Source organism: Mixophyes fleayi, chromosome 11 (assembly GCF_038048845.1).
Source record: "Mixophyes fleayi isolate aMixFle1 chromosome 11, aMixFle1.hap1, whole genome shotgun sequence".
NCBI classification, from domain to species: Eukaryota; Metazoa; Chordata; class Amphibia; order Anura; family Limnodynastidae; genus Mixophyes; species Mixophyes fleayi.
In genome coordinates this window covers 23,344,256-23,370,113 of record NC_134412.1, presented here as the reverse complement: position 1 = coordinate 23,370,113, position 25,858 = coordinate 23,344,256, and the positions used below count along the sequence as shown (strand labels likewise).

General features: G+C 41.4%; 2 protein-coding genes across 9 annotated transcripts in view; one reads left to right on the top strand and one right to left on the bottom strand.

The window, feature by feature from the left end:
* The window catches only part of MED25 (mediator complex subunit 25), a 30,202-nt gene extending 26,390 nt beyond the window's left edge, over positions 1-3,812 (top strand). For all 5 annotated transcript variants that reach the window (XM_075191058.1, XM_075191057.1, XM_075191059.1 and 2 more), the window contains 3 exons: positions 1,907-2,089; positions 2,890-3,076; positions 3,234-3,812. In XM_075191058.1, the coding sequence (XP_075047159.1) occupies positions 1,907-2,089; positions 2,890-3,076; positions 3,234-3,340 (477 nt within the window). In that variant the 3' untranslated portion in view covers positions 3,341-3,812. The remainder of the gene's footprint in view (positions 1-1,906; positions 2,090-2,889; positions 3,077-3,233) is intronic.
* A 726-nt stretch (positions 3,813-4,538) lies between these two features.
* The window catches only part of LOC142107515 (protein kinase C and casein kinase substrate in neurons protein 1-like), a 60,292-nt gene continuing 38,972 nt past the window's right edge, over positions 4,539-25,858 (bottom strand). For 3 of the 4 annotated variants that reach the window (XM_075190982.1, XM_075190985.1, XM_075190983.1), the window contains 8 exons: positions 25,426-25,661; positions 21,329-21,484; positions 17,327-17,502; positions 13,333-13,453; positions 12,048-12,142; positions 11,033-11,127; positions 6,490-6,516; positions 4,539-6,352 (listed from right to left, as the gene is read on the bottom strand). In XM_075190982.1, the coding sequence (XP_075047083.1) occupies positions 6,237-6,352; positions 6,490-6,516; positions 11,033-11,127; positions 12,048-12,142; positions 13,333-13,453; positions 17,327-17,502; positions 21,329-21,484; positions 25,426-25,661 (1,022 nt within the window). In that variant the 3' untranslated portion in view covers positions 4,539-6,236. The remainder of the gene's footprint in view (positions 6,353-6,489; positions 6,517-11,032; positions 11,128-12,047; positions 12,143-13,332; positions 13,454-17,326; positions 17,503-21,328; positions 21,485-25,425; positions 25,662-25,858) is intronic. The other variant, XM_075190984.1, reaches the window with a different exon arrangement.

Sequence of the window (25,858 nt, the reverse complement as noted above, 5' to 3'; positions counted from 1 at the left end):
GCACAGAAGTTGAGCTTTAAAACAGGACTTTGAACTTGGCTCCGACAGTGTTAATATCCAAGCGGATCAAAAGATAACGTTTTGATTTGAATCTGGGTGTAACTACGCTCTACCTGAACAATGCTTACTGTACGTAGATATACAGAACAGACTGCAGTGTACGCACATAGATATATACAATATGAGGTCACATCAGAACACACACAACTTTTATTTGATAATAAAATAAACAACATCAGTATAATTTATATAAATATTACATTTCAAATATAACTTGTTTTACATTAATTACATAAACTTTCAATGCATGTTGTCCATACAATACGATTTTATAGACCATATTAATTGCATACGGTTGCTCTGTGCTAGCTAATGGCATTCATAGGTGTAACTTTTATAAATCAAAGACTTTACGAGAAACCCAGGGCTTGAGTCTGCCGCATCGGCCAATGTTAGTCCGCCCGTTCTGCCTCTTAGGTCGTAAGTGTCATTTGCGTTCAGACATGAATTGCACGCAGTGTCATTCGTTGGCGTAAGGTCCATTGCTGAGCTATTTTTCCTGCAAGATACGCTACGCGATCAGACTTCTTGTCCGAACTTGAATAGGGCCCACAGTGTAGGCATCACACAGCCAGTGTTGTCAGTGATTTTACACAATATCGATAGTTTCTGGTCTAATGTATATTTTCAGGAAAATGGATATCTAGTTGCTGACAGTAAAAAAATAAAAAAGAGTGCAAAAAACAATTGCAATATCAGCAGAATATGCACAAAGGAATAAACAATCAAATAGTGTGAGATAAAATAAATAACAAAAAAAAACAAAAAACGAAAAATATAGGAAAAGTATGAGGGTAAATGAAACACAGATAAGATGAATGTGGTGTATAATAGGTGTTACTATGAGAGTAACTGGTAATAAAACCAGTGAATCAATAAAAATATTGTCTGACAAGCAGCTCGTCTGCTTGAAATGATTGTAGCTCTGATGCTGGAAGGAGCGTACAGGGAGTACTGGTTAGCAAGCTGGACTTTAAATTGCAATCTACTGGAACGGATAGGAATCTTGCACTACTACATCCCTATGATCCTGTCCCAAGCCTGTTCATAATTGCAAAGACCATTTTAGTAGCCCTTTTATTTTATTTAGTAGTCTTTGTATTGATTCATTACTAGTTACTGTTATACATCACATCCATCTTTTTTGTATACAAACTATCTATGTTTTATTTACCCATATACTTTTCTTATATTTTTCGCTCTTTGGATTTGTTTTGTTTATTTACTTTATTTTATCTCGCAAGGCTTGATGATTCCTTTGTGCATATTCTGGTGATATTGTGTGTATTTTTTGCGCTTTTTTTTTTTTTTTTTTTTTACTGTGCTTTTCGATCTGTATTCTATTAGAGCAGCTACGGTGAGAGCTCTATATATGTATTTTAAGTGGATATTAAGTTGCTACATTTTATTATGTTTGCTGCATAAATAGCATTAGATACACCTATTTTTTTTTTTTTTTTTTAAAGTATTCATAAAAAAGGGATAAGTGGAGGAACTAGGGGCAGCCTATAGTTTTTGTGGAGAGGTTCGGAGATTGTCACTTATAAACACACCCCAAATGGAAAAATGTAAATTTATTTTTATAAACTCTCAGTCACAAATTCTGGGGTCTTGCATATCAATAAATGTTTTGTGAACAGACTTGGTACCAGAGGTACCCACCTGTGAGCGCCTAATCTCTCCATACTCGTCAGTAATAACATTTTATGAAGAGATCTCTGCGCTGTGATTTGTTCTTGTGAACCCAGCAATGTCTCTGATGTGTGATAGTAAGAGGAAGAACGATGCGTCCAACATACAAATCTTCTGTGACTGACAATGTCTTCACTTTGCTGCCTCATTCCAGTTACATATTAGGGTGCAAAAACAGCAGGCCCCTCAGGCTACCGCCCAGCCATCTCAGCAGCCGCCAAATGCTGCCGTCCAAGCCCCCGGCCAGCCTCAGAACCCGCAGGCAGGAGCCATGTTACGACCTCAGAATCCCGGAGCCAACCCCCAGCTCCGAAACCTCCTGCTCAGCCAACAGCCGGTGAGTATTATTGTTGCTTGGGAGTTTACTTTTTCCTATTTTTTTTTTTTATTTTTTTTTCCCCCCACCAAGCTAACAAAAAGAGCTGTCTCCACATTTTATTTTTTTACATTTAATATTAGAGAGGGTGTATAAGAAATGTTCTCCGCTCTCCGCTCCCTACTCCCAGACCGTATACACTTGATTTGTCGGGCTTGCAGACCCATGGTTCCATGCAGTAGTTTTTCCTCTCTCACACAGCACGTTCTAGTAGTAGACTCCATTGAAATGTGTTGTGACCTATGGCAGACCTGCTTGTCCAATCTGTGAGGCCATCTCTGTAGTCGTTGGCTAAAGTCTGATTTTAAGAAAATAATTGTGGGTGACGGCCGATCACTTAGGATGGAGAACCCCTATAAAGGTTATTTACTTAATGTGTAGCGAAACGGATAAGGTGGGAGCGTTGTCTTCTATCCCCGCCTGATCCCTAAACTGAAGCATTCGTTCTGGACACAACCCATGCTGTTCATTCTTCTCCGTCCACTGTCTTTAACATCCTGAATGAGGTCTCTATTTTAGCATAGGAGCCAATTTATGATCCATATATTAAGATCAAAGCGCTGCCTGGACTGAGCTATAAAATCACTGATCGAAATAGATGTAAAAAGTAATAATAATTATTAGTGGTTTGATATACAACAAAGCTGCTTTTATTTCAGGTTGTTTTAAAGGGGTGTTTACGTGATGCTTGGCTGCAGGGTGACTATAAGATGAACAAGTGTATAGTATTTCATGATGGTAACTTGTGTTGTGTTTTAAAGCCACAGGCCAACGTTCCTCAGTCCCAGCAGCCCATGCACCACATGCTGCCACACCAGGCGTTAGGACAACAGATGCAGCACCAGCCCCCTGGCCAACCACAGCTGCAGATCCCAGGACAGTCCCTTATGCACCAGGCCCCGGCACAACAGTGGAGCAATCAAATGGCACAGCGGGCACCAATGCCAGGTAAGCTAGAGTCAGGACTATAGCTGTAGACCAGTGTGTCTATGTGATGGATCTCTTACTGTAATTATCTGTGGGCTAGCTGTCCAAGGTTGGTACAGTAGATTTCTCTTAAAAAGGCCCTTGTCAAGTATTTAATTTATCTATTTTGCCCTTTCAGGGGTGATGATGAACACTGGGCCGCGGGGACCTGTCCCTCAATCAGGATTGCAGCAAGTGCAGGCTCAAAGTGTCATGGAAGATGATATCTTAATGGACCTCATCTGAACCTAGAGTAGAGGTTAGCTGCCTTCCATCAGTAGGCCTTTCTTTCATTCAGACAACCTTTTGGTATTGTACAGACACATCTACCAGACTCCTATACTCATACTCTGGTTCATGTTTTTCCTCTATATAATCCTTATCCTAATCTACTGGATCCCCCCAGATGACGTACGTGGTCAGTAAAAAAAAATTGTGTGCACTTCCGTCACCTTCCACCAGGTGGAACCTTCTGCCGGGTTATTTTTTTTTTTTGTCCTAACAGTGACATGATGGCGTCAATCATGGACCTTCAAATGATCTGCTGTCTCTTCATATTTGCAGTTTTTGACTTATTTGGCCTGTTTTTTTTTTTTGTTTTTTTTACGGTTTAGTGAATATATAAAAAAAAAAAAAGTTACAAGATGGTAGCATTTTTGTTTCCTGCTGACGTGAAACACAGAATGTGTTGTATAGTAAATAAATATTTTAGAATATACTTTAAGTGTTTTTGTACTTTGTTGAATTTTCCGTGGTTGTTTTGGTTGTTACTGTACAAATGAGAGCTTGAAGGAGATTTCCACCTTATTTATTTTACTAAATAGCCTCCCTTACTAATAAGTGCTCTCTCTTCATATGACACCCCCTATTCACTGTAATTAGCAGGGTGCTGGCCTGTAGCCATCTCTACGCAGGGGTGAGTCCCCCACCAAAGTGCTGTTACTGGTAATGAAAGTTATTTAGAAAAATTGTTTTTTAAAGTTTGAAACATTTATCTGGTTAAGGCATTTAGTAGAAGTGAGTCTCTGTCTATAATTTGGCACATAGCTCCCACATTATGCTAGTTAGTGATTTCTGTACAGTTATATAACTTAATTATCAAAGCCCTTTGCTAATTGGGAAGGAGGGAGACACTCTGTAGTGTTCTAGTGATTTAAAAAGAAAAATGCCACCACCATAGGGCTTTCCCGTGTATTATATTGGGCAATAGAGGCGATGTAGGATTGGGGTTTGTTGTGTCAGGTACTCCGTTGTTCAATACTAGTCACTATAAGCCCTGCCCCAGAGCGCTAGCTGTTAATTCCTTTAGCGGTAATCCCTTCCTCTGATTGACACGTGTAATACAATCTCCAGGTGAGAATTTCTCATCTATGGACTCTTTTCACAACCTTTTAAAGAAAGGGATAAAAGGTTTATTTCTGTTTTAAACACCCACAAACACAGGGACTTAAATAATACCTTTATTATTTAGCGTGATTGTGCAGCACAATATGCCCAAAGGTCTTATCATCCAGCTCATATATCCCTCACTGTCAGCAACACCATCATTACCATGGGGTCACCATCGACTTCACCTTTAGCTCTTCTCTTCACATCCGATCTCTCTCCCAGTCCTGTCACATTCACCTTTGAAATATTGGTAGAATGCGGGCCTGTTCTTACCCATGAAGAAACCAAAACTCTTATCCATTCTCTACTGCTTCTTCTACAGCAACCTCTTCCTATCTGGCATTCCCCAAACTCAATCCCCGCTTCAATCCATCCTAAATGCTGCAGCAAGACTCCCCTTCCTCTCTCGCTACTCCACATCCGCTGCACTTTGCAAATCCCTACCCTGACTCCCCATATCCTCAAGAATCCAGTACAGTCTACAAAGTACTCAACAACACCACCTTTCCAACAACACCACCTTTCTACATCTCAATCTTCCCCTCAGTATATTCTCCCTCACACACTCTGATCTAACTCTGACCTCTGGTAACCAGCTCTCACTCCCAACTACAAAACTTCACGTGCCATCACCCATAGAATTACATCTCATACCTGATTACTCTCTCCCAGCCTTCAGATCATTAAACACCCATCTCTTTATTAGAGCCTACCCTTCTCCTACCACACTAGGTACATCCTCCCGACTATCCCATTCTGAGCTGAACTCGCTCCTCTAGATTACAACATCTCCCATGAGTGGGGCTCTTCCAATCCTTACAAATCAACAATAATAAAATGAAACCTAGCTCGTTTTAGTAGTGCAACAAAAGTCAAAACACACCTTGAACATAGCCCAGCGTTTTAGAGAAGCAAATTTGTCAAAAGAATTTGGTATTCAGTCCAATCCTTAATGAAAGATTGGAGGATCCCTACTTTGCATGTATTGTAAGTACGATAAGTAGGCTAAAACATTGGTGAGGTGTTCATGACTTAAAAACCCACAGCCAAATTGTGTCCATAGATGTTGTTTAATGTGCTTTCCGCTGCGATAGCCATTCCTAGCAAATGAAAAAACACATTCTATTCCTCCCAAAGTAGGAGTTTCTCTTACTGCATCAGATACAATTTATTAAACAAGACCTGCACACTCACACACATGGTTATACTGTATCGTCCACAGCACTGTGAAACACACTGGATATTAAAGGTGGTCCGAACCAGGCAGGAGAAGTTACCGGAGATCTGTGTGCGTTGTTTAGAGGGCATCATTTGTACTATTCAGAGAGTAAAGTGTGTTTTACTTCAATGATATAAAAACAAGAGTACGGTAAGCTGGCAGTAATAATAGTCCCCATGGGCAGTGGTAATCCCTATTTGTGGCAGTCGGGAAGGACTGGTTTTAGGTCAGGGAAAGGGCGTTTGACTCCAGGACCTGGATTCACAATATTCCAGTAAAAGTTCCATATTGTAATAACTTTATTCTTCAATATGAGGAGTGGTCCTGATTAACCAGTGGCAGGATTTAATGTTGTTCTTAATCCAGATGAAGGTTGCAGGCCTCAACTTGGCCCCTGGCCCTTTACATTTCTAAGCCCAGCAGTCAGGAGTGGGGAAGGTAAGGCCGTGTGGATTGTTTCATCAGTTTCACACTGTCCTTGTAGAGCCGATTGTCATCTTTATATATCACATACTGGTTTCCAGCAATAGTCCTCTATCCAGAAATAACTTCAACATAGTTAGCAGGGTACAGGCCAACCTGCCCACGGTCTGTCACTCCTTTACACCAGCCTTGTTCGTCCTCCTCTTCGATCTTTGTGAGTTCATCGCCTGGTTACAAGAGAATAATTAGACAGATTGCAGTGCAAAGGTTGTAAATAATATCTAGAATATTTTGTTGTCTAATTCTGTTGTGCAAAGCAACCTGTCAGCTGAAAATTGTGTATAAAAAAATAATCTCATGTTACCTATATGTTCCCTTGTAGTATTTCCACCTTAATAAGAAGCAGAATAGTGGAGGTTAGCTTAGAGAGGTGCCTGTAATATGAATATTGCCAATCTCTTAATAATTCACTATATAATTAATCATAAATTGGATAATTAAGTCTAGCAAAATATACTTTGTATAACATTATGAAATTGATGCAAATCCAACCATTAGTATCAGAATCTCAAATGCCTGCTCTGATTGTTTACAAAGGCTGAATAAATTCCAAATCCACACTGGGTAAATCAAAGATGTATATTAGCCCCAAGATTTTGAAGGAGGTACACCCTACCCTTACTCATCGAGCCAGCCACATGCCTCCTTTTGTTGTCTCCTGGTCCGCTGTGTGTCTCTCTGCACTTCCTGCTCAGAGAGGAGGAGAACATCAGCATTCTCTTCCTACCGAAGAAGAATTTAATTTTGGAGCCCTGAAATGCCGGTTTGTGCGCACAGCATTCTGGTGTTCCAAATAACATGCAGTGTCTGTGGCTCACTCATTAAGCTCCTGCACAGAACTTAAAGGAAATTGTAGAGGGGAGCAAGGCCTGGAGCAGCATAGGAGGCAGCTTACATGGAGCAACTGCTACTCCACTGCTTGACGCTCATGCCATGGATTCTTTTTGGTACATTTCTAAAAGTGTCTACGGCTGTACGCTGCTAGGTGCAAGGGATCGGAGGACCGGGGGAGGTGGTCTCCACTGCCAACCACACACGCCCAACAGTGGAAGCCTCTGTGGGAGACTGTCACTGCTGTCATGAGGCTGTGATGGTTGCTTCCTTAAAGCGGCTACAGTACGGCAACTGTGGATTCACCACGCACCAAAATGGCAATAGGTGAGTATAACCCGACTGGGTCCCAGGTATGTAGTCTGCCTCTGTTAGAGAGGTCTCTAGCCACTTCTATTGCTGAGATAGCTCAGCTTACCTGTTCCCGGTAGGGAGGTCTTTCTCTGATTACCTATTGCTCTATCGGTTTGGCAGATCCGGGTTCTGTGGTAACAGTCTCGGTGAACCTAGCTTGGGCCAGAATTCAGGCGACTTCTGTTCATGGCCTGGCTAAGGTTTCCACGCTGTCCACTTCATGCGAGCGCAGGAGTGTGGTGGTACCCCAACTTGGGAGTCAGATTCTGTAAAGTGCTTGTAGGGTCAGATGTTGAAAGCTCCTTGTTAGGAGAGGATGAGCTGATACGGGTGATGTGCCTGGCAATAGACATCACAGCCACAGAAGTCCCTGAGACTGCAGAGACTTCTCCATTTAAGCTGAGGGTGAAAAGAGCACTTTAATTTCCTTCTTCCTCCAAGCTAGATGATTTCTTGGGCAAGGCATGGACCTTGCCAGGCCAGAAGTTCCAGGTGACCTGCAGGCAGGCTGTAGAAGAGTTATCCTTTTTCCTCTGAGGATATTAGTAAATGGGGAAATGCCCCCCCCAGGTGTGGACACACCTGCTGGGAGGCTGTCAAAGACATCTGCCATACTCCTTCCAAATGCAGCCACACTTAAGGATGGTGCGTATTGTTAAAACAAGAGGATCCTTTATTCCATCTTCACGGCAGCAGGAGCCTCTTTAAGGCCTGCCTTGAACTTAGCTTTGGTGAATAAAGCTGTGGAACGATGGACTAGCTTTCTGAGGGCTTGTTAGCTGGCAAACCGGGGTCTCAATTGCTCACATTGGTGGAGCTGTTGTAGAGAGCTACAGAGTACTTGTGAGAGGCAGCTCTGGACTGGGGACTTATAGGGGCTAACATCTCAGCCTCTGCATTTTCAGCTTGTCTAAACCCTCTAACTAAGACCTGGGAATCTGATGTGGAGTCTAAGATGACTCTTGAGTTGCTTCCTTTTTCAAGGGATGTTCTGTTTGGGCCTGAGCTTGATAACCTCATTGGTCAGAGAACAGGATATAACAATTCTTTCCTTCCTGTTAATGCCCCCAAGTCCAAAGTTTCCAGGTATCGCTCCTTTTAGTTCTCTGGAAGAAATGACATCCCAGATTCGCCATCTTAGAGGTCAGCCCTCTAACGCAGGTATTGTTTAGAGAGAGGGAGGCGGGATTGTACTGCTTGATGTCCATCAGCAAAGTCTTTGGACAAGCAATCTGCAGGACAGGCGTTCTGCCCACCCAGGTTTCGCTGTGGAGGGAGCCTGACCACTCTTCCAAGATCAGTGGTTCAACATAACCTTAGATCTCCACCCAGATATTTTGTTTGTTTTTGTTTTGTTTTTTATCATAGGGCTTCCTACAAGCCAGACAAAACACCTAGTTTTGTGAGAAGCCATTCACTCCCTGATTTCTTCAAGGGTGGTTAGTCCATCAACACAGTTTTAGGTTTTATGCAATCCTCTTTTTGGTTCAGTAGCCCAAAAGGTTTTTTCAGACCAATTTTCAATTTGAAATATTTAAACACTCAATTTTGAGTGTCCAGATTATAGATGGAGTCCTTGAAATTGGCAATAAACAGTATGGTACAAGAGGAGTTCTTGGAGGCTTTTCACATCAACGATGTGTATTTACACATTCCAATCTGGGAGGGACATCAGTCCCTTCTCTGCCCATTGGTCTTACCCTTTCCCCAAGAGTCTTCACCAAGGTCATGGTGGCTCTGTTACGGTCCAAAAGGAGTGAATGATTATTCCCTGCCTGGACAATGTTCTTCTCAAAGCAAAGTCACTATAAGTGCTTCGGTCCCATCTATAGGTGATGCCATAGACTCTGGAATACCACGGTTGGATTCTGAACGTCAAGCAGTGGACACCAGCCTTTGGGTTTGGTAGGCTGTATTTTTTCGAGCCCACTTTCAGGGTCTTTTATTGGATCTTGGAGGAATCCAAGCTTTCAATGTGTTGGAATTGCTGGTCTGAGCAGAAGGATAGTAAAGATAAAGTCGGAAAATACCACAGCGGTGGCATACCTCAATCATCAGTGTGCCACCAAGAGTCAATTATCCATGCAGGCTCTTACGGTGAGCCAAACAGAATGTTTAGGCTATCATGGCGTCGTTCTTCACAGGGGTGGATAATTCCTATGCAGACTTTGTGGGCAGGCAGACCCTTCACCCTGGCAAATGGTCTTTGCATCCGGCCGTCTTTCACCACATTGTGGACAGGTGGGGTCAACCAAACATAGATAGGATGACGTCTCTTGTAGAAGAACTCCACCTTGTGGTTCAACAGAGATCTAGGTAGTCATGTTAGATGTCAGGTCAGTTCCCTGGTGGTTTCACTTGGTTTATCTGTTCCCTTTGGTAGCAATGCTTCTCAGTGTCTTGAAGACGGTGAAAAATGAGGACATTTTGATCATTCTGGTAGCTTCAGATTTTCCTCGACAAGCTTGCTACACCGATATTTTCACCATGGCTGTAGGTCCATCATGACATATGCCACTCATACCAGATCTTCTAAGGCATTGGACGTTTCTACACCAAGCTTTAGAGTGGCTGGTTTTAATGATGCGGCCGCTGAAGCCATGATCCTTCAAGGTAAGGGTCTGTTTGAGCGCGTAATACAAACCATGGTTTGAGCTTGGAAGCTGGGACCGGCCAAAACTTAAGAATCTGGAGAACTTCTATTTCCTGGTTTGAGAGGAAAGGGAGTCGTTTACGCCCTCCTTTTTTTTTCTTTTAACCAAGGTTGCTTATGTTCTTACAGGAGAGTGGCTCTGTTACCTAATAAGATGTTTTTGCAGGGTTCATGTACAGCCACCTTATGTCTCTCTGGTGACCTGTGGGATCTCAGGTTTTTGTTGAATGCTTTGCAGCATTCACCTTTTGAATTTGGTTGATTCCTTTTTGGCCATTTCTACTGCTAGAAAAGTTGCAGAGCTGGCAGCTTTGTCCTGTAAGTCTCCTCTTCTGCTGTTCTATGAGGATAAGGTTGTTCGTCAAACCAAACCTTCCTTCTAACCTAAGGTGGTGTCTAGATTCCATATTAATAAGGACATTGTCATTCTGGCTCTGGTAAGGAGTAGGTTTCCAGAGGAATAGGGCTCTTTTCGTTCTCGGTGTGGTCAGAGCCTTGCAGACTTATGCACGTAGAATCGTAGACCTGGGCAGGACTGAGGATCTTTTGATCCTTTCTCAATGGTAACTTCTAAAGTTACCATTGGAAGGTGAATTACAGATCTAATCCATCAAAGGTAAGGGTAGATTTACTAGACTGCGGGTTTGAAAAAGTGCAGATGTTGCCTATAGCAACCAATCAGATTCTAGCGTCATTTTATTTAGTGCATTCTACAAAATCACAGCTAGAATCTGATAAAAATCCTATTTTTTTTTACACCCAAGAATGTTTATATTTTTAAATGTTTTTTTTTATTTTCGGATTACATATGAGGTTTGTATTGTCTTTGGTCAGTTTTATATTCCAAACAATCCTGTACCCATCTTCCCTAGTCTGTGCCTGTACTCCCTTAGCCACAAATAAAAAAAAAAAAGCTTAAATGTGAAAGAGTATACAAAACGGACAGATTGTCGAGCTACTATATGGAATGACACCATTAACGTTGTGGACAAGGGTGGAAGCTGCTTACCTGCTTTAAAACTGAGTTCATCAGACTCCTGCCCAGAATAATCATACACTGCTCGTACACGGACTCCTGGGACATTTACTGGGGGTTTATTCATGCTGTGAACCAATCAGATGATTTTTTTTATTACTGGTGCCTCTAAAAACACTTGACCCTTCCAGCAACACCCCCTACTTAGTACTCTTAGGGGTATATTTACTAAACTGTGGGTTTGAAAAAGTGGAGATGTTGCCTACAGCAACCAATCAGAATCTAGCTGTCGTTTATTCAGTACATGCTACACTAAACCCGCGGTTTAGTAAATATACCCCTTAGAGTGGCGGCTAAATCTACTGAGGGGTATAGAGTAGAAAATTACCCAAATGATTGGTGGTAGTCATTTACCCGACTGTCAAAATCCTGACACTCCTTACAGCAAATCTCTACGGACCCGCCGCCTGGATTACATTCTACAAGCGGCGGTCCTGACATTGCCGCTTTAAAACCGTCATTTTCACTCTGGTCAGTAGAAGAGACGTAATTTCATCCTATAGAGATTTTTACATGTGCCGGGCATTAAGTGTGGGGGAAATAGTGTCTGACAGATGGTAAGTCTAGATTTTTTTTGCTTGTCGCTCCTATACTCATCGCTATTTTAACGTCACTGTAAGGTTTGTCGGGATTCTGACAGCCGCAAAATCAAACCACTCGATATGAGGCACCTGGGCATAAGCCAAGAGGACCAATCGTACAGATCTCACCATATGGCTTAATGTTTTCATTTGATATCTGAAACAGTATATTAAATAGTCTATCCCTTTCTTGAATAAATGATGGTACACTTGCCAGTTTTATGTAAGGAGAAATAAAATGTATGTCCTAATAATTTATTGCAGCAACATTTTTTTTTAGTTCGGTCATTATTTGATATCACAAATGGACATAATAAAAAAAAAAAATATATATATAGATTTACATTCCATTTATACGCTCAGTACACAGTATTTCTGGCCATTTTGTATATAATCGGACTCCTCACCTGCTTTCAGTGGGGGTCACGCTGTATAACTTCACCTTCTCCTCTTTTACCTTTTTCTTTTTTACTAGCTGTTGCTCACTGTCCGGATTCCACTCCTGCAAGAAATTATACACAGGTGCTCAATACAAAAGATGCAATAATTATTGTTATTGTCTTTGGTTTGTAAGGTTCCACCGTGCTCCACAGCCTCTGACATTGGGGATACAGGACATATATATAAAACAGGGACATTCAAGGTAGACAAAATAAAGGCAGACCTGAAAAGAGAGGGTAGGGAGGGTCCTGCTCATGATAGAGCGATTCAGATTTAGTGTAAATCATATAATGCCATCGTTTGTTTTTACCCATACTGTAGTACAGAATGATCATTGTAAGACCAGGGGGTAAATGTATCAAGCTGAGAGTTTACCAGCGGGTTTGAAAAGTGGAGATGTTGCCTATAGCAACCAATCAGATTCTAGCTGTTATTTTATAGAATGTACTAAATAAATGATAGCTAGAATCTGATTGGTTTTTCAAACCCGCTGGGAAAACTCTCTGTTTGATACATTTACCCCCAGATGTGCCTGTGTTTAAATGCGTTGAGTCATCTGCAGACTTAACAAAAGATCCATCTACCTGCACAGCGGCCTCTTGAAGGACCAAAGCTCATCATCTATTTATAGAATTCCAAAGATGTTGAGCAAGTGGTCTTAAATTAGTCACAATTCTATTTTCTCACCCCAGGGTAGCAGAAAAAAGATACACTCAGAATAGGAAGTGCTGCCTCTGTAGTAGAGAGGTAAAGGGCCCTCTACTAGAACCCCACCATTACCTCCATAATGATGTTTAAACCACTATACCAGTGGAATATCCATTGGTCTAGAGGACCAGAGTCACCAGCCTGGAAGTCTGCTGTGATTTCGGCTAATTGTGGATCTATTGCATCATATTTGAACGAAGTGGGATTTCAGCTATTCTAGGGTAGGGTTTATAGACTGTGTGTATTTCTCATATATGTTTATCCCGTTAATATAGGAGTTATAACTCGCTTAATATAATGTGTCTTGCTGCACTATTCGATTTATTCATTTCAGGCCATTTAAATAAACTGGGTCACAAGCCCCACAACTGGGCAATTGAGAATAGTAGTAGTAGTAGCTCCCTGGTAATATGGATCATTTTATGACGTATGGGAATGAGGACTTCAATTCAGCATAGGAAAAACTGGAATCCGCACAATTAGTATTTACTGCACTTGCTCCAGAATGACCATAATTGAATGTATCCATAAATGTCACCTTACCTCCAGCTGGGGCCAGTTCATTAACATCCCAGGGCCGTGTTTGTTCCGCCACCACTTCAAATCATCAGTGTTGTTTACAGCCATAATTGTCTGGTTCAAGTCGCCATATACCGTCATTATACTGTGAACACAGGAGAGTAGAAGCATCTGCTGTCAGTAATCTGTTTCCTGGGGGTAAATGTATCAAGCTGAGAGTGTTCCGGCGGGTTTGAAAAGTGGAGATGTTGCCTATAGCAACCAATCAGATTCTACCTGTCATTTTGTAGACCATACTAAATAAATCATATCTAGAATCTGATTGGCTTTTCAAATCCGCTGGAAAACTCTCAGCTTGATACATTTACCCCCGATGTTAAATACCTGATAGGAGAGTTCCTCTGTCTCTATACGGACAGTATATACTACTACATTGATATTTTACAGTATAAACCATGTACTACTGTATGGTGGTATTATTCTGTCACTTTCTCCAGCATTATTACAATTTAGCCAACTAAAATATTATTTTCCAACAAGTAAATGCATATTAATATATCATTGGTTTCAAACATATTTAGATACTTTACATTCCAAAAGTGCAATGAAAAAACACACATATTTGCTTGAGAAACTGAAATATAATTCGTAAAAATATACTAAGCCTTTGGCCCCAGAGCTTTATATGCATGCCAAATGTAATTAAATTAATTAGGAATTCAAATAAACCACTTTATAATAATACAGCCGAGTTGGGAGGTTTGTATATAGAATAACGTGTGGTCTCTATCTGCATTCAATAATATAAAAAATATTTTTTTGCTACAGCTTCAAGAGTATATTTTACAACTACTGGATAGAAGTAAATCATATCTGAATTTATATGAATACTTTGTTTTTCTTGTTGCTTAGAAATTCCCTACTTGCTGTGTTACAGTCCATGTCTTGTGTACGGTATAGGTGTTGGCTGAGATATGCTATGTTGTCTTTTTTTGCACTGGAGCCTATTTTGTGATAATGGAATCCAAGGCGGACGCTGCATTTGTAAAATTTGCATTTTGTGACAGAAGAAAAGCTGATTTTTGCTCGAGCAATAATCTGTGTTACTTTTTACCGTAATTTCGGTAAAAAAATGGCGCCCACGATGTTCTTAGGAACATCACGGACAATCAAATCTGCCCCTAATAATTTATTAACAGAACTGGGGCAACAATGGTAAATTCATTCTGCTGTGTAGGGTGGTTGGGGTAGAACTGGGCACACATTAGGCTAAGTCCTACTAACAAAATTTTCTGGTGAAACGAGTAATGAGGTGAAAAATTAACGGTTTTTAAAATTTGGCCTCTTTAGTGCTGACCAACCAAATCAATTTGAATTCCCAACCTTCCTTTGTCTATGACCACAATTAAAATAGGGAGCTGACTTAGTGACCCATTGTTCAGTTTTCAATTAATTAACAGAGTCCACTTTGATTGCTTTACAGCTCTCCAGGGACCAGACAACATGTTAAATGTCCTGTCCTGATTTGCTCAGCTCTTCTCTGTCAGCCTATGGCAGGATGCTTAGGATAACAGACAGGAAACGCAGCCAGTCAAGGCAGGGGTTTGATCTACTACTCTTCAACTCTTTCCTGATGCCTGGCCAGTTCCCTTCCTGTTCCTTTCCTCTGCTTCTTTTCTTCCTTTCCCTTTCGCTCCTCACACTTCCTTAACTATGCATGGATCCGGCTGCCCCCCAAGTACATGCTGGACCAGACAGGAGTCTGCTACACACAGCAATTAAGCTCTGCAGATCAGGTATATGTGATGGTGCAGTATTAAGGACATGTAATGTGGTCTATTAATGAAATGTGGGAGTTGGTGGGGCTATCAATGTAATGTAGTAAAGGGTTTTAATGTAATATGAAAACTTGTGGGGTTACTAATGTAATGTAGCTTTTGCTCCATGATATGGGCTGTCTGTGCAGAGTGCCAGTGACATCTGTGGGAGCCACTGACACTCTGAATAGAGTTTCTTCCCACATGGAGCAGCTGCTGTGAAAACCAGAGCCCTTCTCCACCAGACACCGCCGCAGGTAGCGACATGTGACAAGGGGAGAATGGTGGGGAAGCATACGTGACAAGGGAAGAGTTGAGATGGTATATGTCACTTATGCCCTCTCTCGTTGTTTCATATCCCGCCCCCCCATTCTTCTCTTATCATATGTTGGGGGCAGGAGGCAATCGCTACTCTTGCACACAAGCGTACTAAATTCATAAACCTCCCCTGCCCTGGTGTCCTTGTGTATATAGAAATAAATAAAACAAGTGTAAAAATAGTTTACAAATTTCACAATAGTAATAACAAATTCACATGTACCAGAGGGAAAGTATATTCAAGCATGAATCATCAAAATCTGTATTTTTCTTATTAGATCAAAAAGCAGTGATCATGGAATGAAATTTTGTTGTAAGTCAAGTCCTCAACGCGTTTCATCATCGACTTCATCAGGGATAATTGGCTCAATGATTACAATCCACACTCTTTATAGAACTATCCCTAATTTAATACCAGGTGTGACAGCATACATATAAATGAATTAAAATATTTAACATGTATGTGATTTTAAATCAGTCGAGTGTACGCATGTAATTGTGTATTTGTGGGGTTTGTAATATACATAAGTGACCCGCACATTGAAAAGATGTGAAGAGAACTAATTGTCCTGACACGTGGTATTTAAATTAAGGATAGTTCTATAAAGTGTGTGGATTATAAGAATTGAGCCAATCCCTCCTGACTAAGTCGATGGCGAAACGCGTTGATGACTTTGTTTAAAACAAAATTTAATTTCATGATATACCTGGTGGAGAGTGTTGATAGCAGTTGTTCGAACCTAAAAATGAAAATTCAGCTTTCGATGATTCATGCTTGAATATACTTTACTTCTGGTATGTATGAATTTGTTATAACCATTGTGAATAAAATTTGTAAACAATTTTTACACTATGGAAACACCCGCTTATATTATTGATTTTTAGACTGTGCATTTCCTGTGGAGCTATAAAGGGTAGGACGCAAGGATTACAATCCACTTAGTGAAGAAAACAGAAGCGGGCATTCCAGCTGGAGAAAAAGGATTGTTTGAAACTCTGAATTTATCTGATGACTTAAGAAGAGACATTATATGTATATAAGAAATAATTTGCGCACTGTTATTTTGTCTTTAAATATCTAGTATATATAAATTAGCTGCGGTGGAACTACATGTCCCAGCATGCTATGTCAGTTGCTTTTATGGCAGGCTGGGACATGTGAGTCCAAGGTATTTAAACAAGATTACATGGGCCCTTACCATTGGTTTCCCCAGTCTAATGCATTACAGCAGCTGCAGCAGAGTTGTGTGGAGTAGGGGCAGAATGAAGTGTAGTGTGGGGCAGTGTGTGGGGTAAACATGCTGGGAGTAGAGATGAAGTGATAAGACAGGGGGCACAGAGTGGAGACCATTGAAAGGAGCAGACCGAGTACAGAATGCTAAGCACATGTGGGAGTAGCTAATTAGAACGTCTTATTGGTTTATGTAGAGTGTGTATCTGTGCTGTGTACAGCATATGTGTTAATGTAACAAGTGTGTGTGTGTTACTTACTAGCCCGAACGCAGAGCAGGTACTGCCTGGCAATCCACTGCTGAGTGTTATACAGTGTTTCATTCCATGCCTAGACTTGTCCCCTGATTGGCTTATTGTCTTTTGCTAGCGTTTGGAAATGTCCTTATTGCAAAAATAATTATATAGGTAACTTAGCAAACTGGAGATATGTTCAAAAATTATAATTAAATAGGATTAAAAAAAAAAAAATGATGAAACAGAGAGACATACAATGGGTACAGGAACAGCAGTGGAATGAGTAAGTATTGTATGATTATTGTATTATTTAGTAGCACAGAATAGTTTTAGAAAAGAGAGTAATTGGTAAACCACCAGAGACTACAAAGCAACCTGTGAGACTCGGGCATAAGCTGAGGACACTGTCCACTTACCTCTCATTATTGGTGGCATCCAGGTGCTTGTGTATAGAGAGAAGTGTCTGCTTCAGGAAGAGTATTTTCTTCTGCTCCAGTTGTTGGCTTTGGTCGAACACCGTTTCCATCTCCTCCATGTACTTGGGATTATATTTATTTAGTTCTTGCAGGACTTTCTCATACCTCTGCTTCACCTACATGTGGGAGAATATATAGGTCATGCTCCCCCTGTATTTAAAAGACCATCATGCACTGCAACACTTATACAGAGGTAGTTTTATCATCATCTATGTTTTATGTTTGGTTCTGCTGTGTGTTAGGAGTGTTTATTAATGGCAATAACCACATACAGATATGGCTTTATTTAGTAATACTCTGGGGGTATTATATATTAATAATTGTGCATCCAACATGCTTATACCACTGTATCTAACACCGCCTCTTACATTATCTTTACTGGGGAAAATGGGTGGTTGGTAAATACCAAGTAGAAACAAGAACAAACAAAAAAATTAAAAGGAAAAAAGAAAAATCAAATTAAAATTATTTTTACGCTGCTCGTGTTGTCATAGGCATGTTATGGCAGATTCTGGGCACAGTGTCACTGCAGATATGGAGTAAGGCACTGTACAAGCTAGTCCTTCTCCAGCCTGATCCTGTATAGCCATCTTATCTACCCCAACAACATCCAGAGCACACCTTACTAGTTCCAACTTCAATTTCTTGTGGAGTGCCACCTACTTTGGATAAACTTGACAAGTCAAAAAACACATACCAAGATGATCATCATGTATTTATACGCCACTAATTCCGCAGCGCTGTACAGAGAACTCGCTCACATCAGTCCCTGCCCCATTGGAGATTACAATCTAAATTCCCCAACACACACACACACACACACACACAGACTAAGGTCAATTTAATAGCAGCCAATTAACCTACTAGTATGTTTTTGGAGAGTGGGAGGAAACCAGAGCACCCAGAGGAAACCCACGCAAACACTGGGAGAACATACAAACTCCTCACAGATAAGGCCATGGTCTGGAATCAAACTCATGACCCCAGTGCTGTGAGGCAGAAGTGCTAACCACTTAGCCACCGTGCTGCCCAGATGGCATGGAACAAGTGGTGCACAAGGCTGAGCTCCAAGCAATGGAGAACCCAACCACAGCAGAAGATATCAGTCATGTGCTAGAAGTCACCACAGCATGCAAGATCTCATCTCTCCTGATGTCCAACACCTCTACAATGCCAGCTTCAGCAAACCAAATTAAGAAAATCACCTTCATATGCCTTGTGGGGCTCACTGAGCGGACTGAAGGTTGCCTTATTTGGACATAGGCTTCTAGCCACGTTTGAAAGAGAAGTCCTGTCATTTATATTCAGTACTGAAAGATCATAGCATATCTCCCGAAAACCTTCACCGGATGCTCCCCCATGTACCTTTATCACAACACTGCTCAGTTACTGCAGTAACTGCCTTGCCCGAGGGAAGAGCCTCTGCAATTTTAAAATATACCCATCTCAATATACCCTAACTCCTTATAGAGGTGCAGAAAAAAAAAACGTGGTCAATCTCAAACCACCAAGTCTTGTAGATACCACATGCAGTGATATAAACGTACCATCATCCTCATCACCACCATTTTTTTTATATAGCGCCACTAATTCCGCAGCGCTGTACAGAGAACTCGCTCACATCAATCCCTGCCCCATTGGGGCTTAAAGTCTAAATTCCCTAACACACACACAGACATAGAGACACACACAGACTAGGGTCAATTTGTTAGCAGCCAATCAACCTACTAGTATGTTTTTGGAGTGTGGGAGGAAACCCACACAAACACGGGGAGAACATACAAACTCTGCAAGTGGTATATAATGGGCGCAAGCCCAGCTAGCTACCTGCAAACTGCACTAACACAGCATGATGGCCCCTCCTACACTAAGAAGGGTAATTAGCATAGATGTAACACTGACCCATGTGACAATGGATACATAACCCCATTTAATTGGCCCTGACAAGCCTTTGATCTATAACCTAAAATGTTTGCATTTATTTTGCCGATTGCCCTTATTTGACCGTAGAGATAACTTATCAGGTGCCCTCCTATCATGAGCACCATTGACTTGCCGATTGTGTATTAATCATCCAATGCAGAGACAGTTTAAGGTATTGGCTTACCTATACTTCATATTTGCTAGGCAAGATGTTTGTCGCCCTCCAACCATGCAGGGCAGTCAGGACAACTTTAAGGTTCAGATCATTCTCAGTGTAAGTGATGGACGCAGTTTTCTGAGCCAAGCTTCTATCCGAACATGGATTACATGTGCTCAAGGTATAAGTCCAATAACTACAGTATATTTTACTTGACATGGTGGTGGGTGGGAATACATGTACTGTAGTCTCTATTATGCACTGCTGGATAATTGTAAAAACATAACACATCGTATATGTCTGTTGGATACTGGGATTATTATAACATCTGTTTCATAAAGACAATGGCTGCTAAAACACTTAAATTCTTCAGTTAGAAATTCAAGGGGGGCTCAACAGCAGATTGAAATGTTCCCTAGTGTTGGGCTACATTAAAATATGGTCCCCGGATGAGTCACATATACAGGAGACGCATCTTACTGGCACTAAACATCTTTCCACTCTACGCTTTCACAGTCCTGGTTGGGAGGATCGTGCAGCTTTAGTTGAAAAATGTTATTAGATTAAAATTGCAGTTTTATTTTATTCTCTGCTCTGTAGATGCGATCCTACTATTGATATTTGCCTTTTACATAACGCCTCCATTTTCTATTGCTAAATTCCCTAACATCCCATGTATGTACTTCAATAATATAGATTCTCGCTCGCCTCTGACTATACAACTCTTCCTCTGTGTCCCGCACCATTTGCTGACACGATTATGGGAGCGGGTTACAGTTAATGCATCTGCCATCCCTTGTTAAACACGAAGTATTCTTGCCACTGAAGAAAGTCTGACGCTGAAACAATTGTTGGGCACGATCCTGTAACATGTTTTTGCAATACTAGTGCTGGTCTGTTTGAATTTTGCAAGCAGCTTGAGTTGGAGGCAATGGGGAGTCAGTGGAGGGCTTTGTAGACAGACACAGCAGAAAAGGTCAGGAGCGGAAGGTTTGGCATGACGCCTTATCCTGTACAGACTGCAGGGGGAACAGACGGGTGACAGGCAGGCCAGTGAGGAGGAGATTGCAGTAATCAAGGCGGAAGATAATGAATGAGGTTCTTGGTAACATTGAGTGAGCGCAAAAGAGCGAATCTTTACAACATTGGAAAGGTGGAAGTAACAGGATTGCGCCAGGGACTGGATATGGGGAGAGAAGTTGAGGATGGAGTCAGTGATGACCCCAGACAGCGTGCATGCGGAGGGTGCCCTGTAAAAGGACAACTCCAACGTTAGTGCAAGTAAATACGCAAACGAGGGAATCCCCTCCTAGAGTCCTCCAGTGCCAAAAGCTGTTATACATCGGGGGTATAATTACTTATTTACATTTTTTTCTATCAAAAGTCTATTTTATTACAGTTTTTATACAAAAAAAGCACTATTCAAATAACTTGTGTAGGCAAGTGGTTTGACATGGTATACTTATGAGATTACCACGATTATCAAGTATCCAAGTATCAAAAAAGAAACCCAATTAAACAATACAGGATGATACAACCCTAGTTACATATTATGAGTATATATGTAAAAAAAAAAAACACTTGCATATAAATCCCCCAATCACTAGGGATAAAGAAAAAATCTTATCACAAGTAATCAAAAACATACTTTAACAATACACATCACTGGAAGGGGGCAGATTTAATTAATGAAAACTTCACACAATAGTTGTTCTTTAAGTAATGGTGATGACAAAGAAAATTGTAATTTGTATAAAAATGAAGTGTAGTCCACATACGTACATCATAGGCAATGCACCACATATATACATCATTCCCACTATCTGTAGCATTTGGGTACCTGTGGTTTGGTGGCAGCTCACCTTTTCCTTGTCCTGTTTACACTTTTCATTTTCTTCTGTGAGTTTCTTCTGTTTTTCTAGAGAGAGTTCTGGATTGATCTTTCCATTGTTCTCTCGGATACTCGCTAAATGTTCCTTCTTACAGGCTTTGTGATAAGCAAACTTTGCCTTTTCAAGCTGTGGAAAGTTAAAAGCACTGATAGTGAACTTCCAAACACATGTTATCTGCCAGAGAATTATTTGAACAGACTGTCACCCTTCATTATAGTCTACATAGGACCACCATATTATGAGTGCTGCACAGAGAATATAATTCACATTAGTCCCTTCTCTCCATTGGTACTTCTAGTCCAAATTCTCTACCACACACAGGTCCATTTTAACCAGCAACCAATATGTTTTTAAACCAAATCAAACACGCACAAACAAGGGATGAACATGCAGCCTCCACACAGAAAGGGCTTTGGTCAGAGGTGAATTCACCCTAGTGCTGTGAGGGAGCTTAAAAACATATCAATGTTTTATTTATTTTTTACCAACTGTATAGTACAACTCCTCCTCTTCTGTATATTTAATGTAACTAGTTATTCTTATTCTCTGGGCTTTATGCATTAATATTAATGAAGAGCCTAGCTTTTAAAATTCAGAAAAAGATGTTGTACTTACCATATCTTCGCCACATTTAAGGGGTTACAAAGACTATGGTGTTAAGTTACCATTCTTAGGGAGCAGGGCACTAAAAAAAATAAAGAACCTCTTCCTTCCTATAACATTCTTCAGCTCCCATAACCCATTAATTTACCATTAGCCAACAACGATACATGAAAGTCCAACAACAAAAATAGTAGTCCCAGCTACACTGTATTTCCTTATATGCTTCAAAGAAATGGATTTTACAGTAGGTGCAAACTCCTTTTTTCCTCCAGCAGGGGGACACAGCCACAATGCGGATGTTCCGATGCTCAGAACAGCAGCCTGCAGGTCTCTCCTGTCCAAGGCAGCATTTGAATTTAATGGAGGCATGCAAGGAGGACCTTAAAGATCTATTTAGCCAAATCACTATGTCATAATGACCAAGAGCAATAAGCTGCGAGTCTCAAGTCTAGTGCTGAGTATGCCTTGCTTATCACAGTCTTAATCCACCTGGATAGAGAGTGAGCGGAAACAGGATCAACAAGTAATCATCTTCTTTGGTCATTGATTATAGGGACAAAGAAGATGTAGACATTTGGAAGATTTGGGAATGTCAAGATAATGGACAGAGGGTGGGATAGAATCAGTGGCAGACTCCGGTGTTCCACTGCCTCTCAGTCCGTGTGTTAGTTGCCTTGATACTTCCCGACTGGTTTACCTTATTTATCAGTCTTAGGGCTGAACTGGTGCTTTGCTGGGATTGGGTCATTGCGGATTTATTAGACGGTCAGCGCCATTCACTCATTGCCTGTTATAATATTAGTTTGCCTAGGTGTTTGTGTTATGTAGTGTATTACTGTTTGCCCGTTACTAACCCTGCTCGTCTTTGATCATTCTTTGTTAACAGTTATCCTGTTTTCCGCACTGACCACATCCTGTTCTATTTTATCCTGTCTGCTGCCCGAACTGACCGACAAATGGGCTTAACAGTCTCAACTGTCCGGCTGGCAGCTTGCTCTGACATTTGGTGCACACGTATCTGTTAACCATCAAAAGGACTGGAGAATCTGTAGTCGGAGATTGTGTTCTCTGAGAAGGTTCAACTGAAAAAGGTCCTGATGGCTAAACAAAGCCAGTCACCTAGATAAAGGTGCACAGCAGTACAGATCGCCCTTAAAGACGCAGAGAGTAGGGAAATACTCTGGGAAACAAGTAGAGCCCAGAACTGGAGTCTGGGGTAGAGAAGAGGAAGGGACTGTTATGTGTTCGGGACTCCTTGATTGGTGTCTTTCTATCACCTCACCTTCCTCCCAATAGGAGCACAGGATGGCCAAGTCTGAGTCACTTCAAAAGTGATTCCTGGTAATACTGGGATGAGCAATGCCACCATTGATAGGGCTTGTTTCCAGTCCTGAGAATAGAGGATGGGAGCACTAAGCTGCAGGGAGCACACAGCTGACACAAAGACATGGGTTTAGACCCACACTGGAGGCTGCAGATAGGGATCCCATGGCAGGAGTGGTCGGGCCCAGGATAAGTCCAGGATTTTCCCCTTTCACTCTGCGGATGTCAGCCGAGACTGACTGGCAAAAACAGTAAATTCATAACTGCCCGTAATCCTCTGATTTGTCTTCTCTTTCTCTTATCAACTTTTATCTCAGTCAAAAGATCTTGAACTTCACCTTTCTAAGCAGGGAACTAAAACAAACTGATGAGAGCTGAGGAAAGTTGTAGGTAGAAGAAGAGTGGGAAGTTCAAAATATATGTTACAAACCCCTTCAGCGCCAAGTATGTATAGTGAATCAAGGCTGCCAGTCACTAGGGGCCTGCAATCCCCTAATAAAAACTAGAAAAAAAGTGTGCAACAGTATATGGTCTCTGAGGAAATTGCTGCTAGCAATGAAACGCGTCAGTTGATGTGATCAGGTTGTTTGATTTGTCCTGCTAAAAGAAATACTCATGGGATTCTCCGTGGCACTTCTGCTAAGAAATTTATCTGAAGTGAAACTTGGGCAAGTGTGAGACTTTGCTGTGCAGTGGTGATTTGCATCTACCTGTCATGGTCTATCATATACAATCTCTGCGGCTGCAACTGCTGATTAGCCCGGAACTCCTACAAGTGTGACACACACAAGCGCACAGAGGAGAAGCAGCAATGTGATATACACAGAAAGACCACATGGCTGAAGATTTGATAAAATGTCTCTTCTATTGCACCTAATCAGTGTGCTAAGCATATGCTTTCTTACCAACAGTTATTAGAAAGTAATCGTTGCCAATTCCTATCTTGCGATTGTGAACTGTTGTATGGACAGAAGAGATGCAGGTTCTGCTAACAACTGTTTGCTCGGTTCTAATCCATTTAGAATTTTCAACCAACCAGTCTTATTACTATTGGCAAAACTTTTTCAATAATAATCTGCAGCATTACTTGTTGCTCACTCCCACCGGAATCCACTGGTTATTTTGTGTTTAGTTTGTTTCCTTTTGGATATACAATTGAACATTAGAAACAAAGATATTAGAGCTTTTGTTTATATGTCACTTTTTGAATAAATTCAACTAATTAACTATTTTTATCCACTGGTTTATGGTTTGACTATATACATAATTGTAGGATTGATTCTTTTTGCATAGAGTGGTTCCTGGGCGCTATCGCACAGAAAACGCGTGGGAGCTTAACCTCATCTTCACTGTGTCCTCCTGTGATGCTGAAGGAGAAGACATATTAATCTATATAAAGTTTATAACCAAGTTCCGTCAAAAGGTTGTGATGATTGGTTTATTGCACCAAGGCCCATCAAGACTTCACAGCAGAATATTCCTGGAAATTATTTAGAAGTGTTGGTGACAGGAGCGCCGACCCAAAACACCCCCCCCCCCCCAAAAAAAAAACCGAGAGAGAGCTGCTGCGCATGTGCAGCAGCTCCGTTTCGCCGGCGCTGTCCTGTACAGCAGCCGCGACGCTGTCTAAGAGTCTGCGGCGGTGCTGTATACAATACAGCAACGCCACGGACGCTTCTTTGACAGCGCCGCGGCTGCTGTATAGGACAGTGGCCACTTAGTTAGCCCGGGGGGGGGGGTTGCTAGAGACTCGGAAACCCCCCCCCCCCCTGCGTGCGCCATTGGGTGACTATGCACCAGTTTGGGGTCTTGGTGCTTTTACTAGGATGGGGGAGCCATGCCAATTACACCCACCTAATGATTAAACTATTGCTCATACACATACAACTTTATAAATGCTACATTTAAATGCATTGCATATTTAAACAAATAGCAGATGCCATAAAGGGGACAGGTGTAATGCAGAGTAGCAACAGGAGAGTTGATCGAAAATATGGGGAAGAACATGATTGACACCTTTCAATACAGTAGAAGATAAAAATATGTTAAAGAGGGGAGGGGACGGGACAGTATTGTCCGAGGTTCATTAGAGATGAACTAAGCATTCCTTTATGACGACTAAAATAACATTAGTCAATTACCTTCTTTAATTTCTTAGCCCATGGTTTTTGAGCCTTGTGGAACCCATTCTCTATCTCACAGGACTCCTTGAAGCCACCAAAGATCTTGCGGTGATAGGTCTCCTTCTGCCAGTTACGTATTTTGTCTGTGTCGTCCGTCACCAGGGTCTTCTGGATCTGCACATGTAGCTCACTGAGCCGCTCGGTGGCCGTCATAAACGATTGCCAGGCTCGCAGGAGGGAGCCGTACATGGGACCTAGAATTAAGACCGGCACAATGGATCTTGCTAGGCAATCAAGTTCACATTTACAGTGAGCATTTTATTTGCTATCTAGAAGCTTTCCGTAAAATGACAATATCAACTTATACCATACCATGTTACTAAGCTCAGATAAAGAAGACATTTAAAGATTTGTGATTGATCTTGGAACGAATCATCTTTCAGTAATAGAA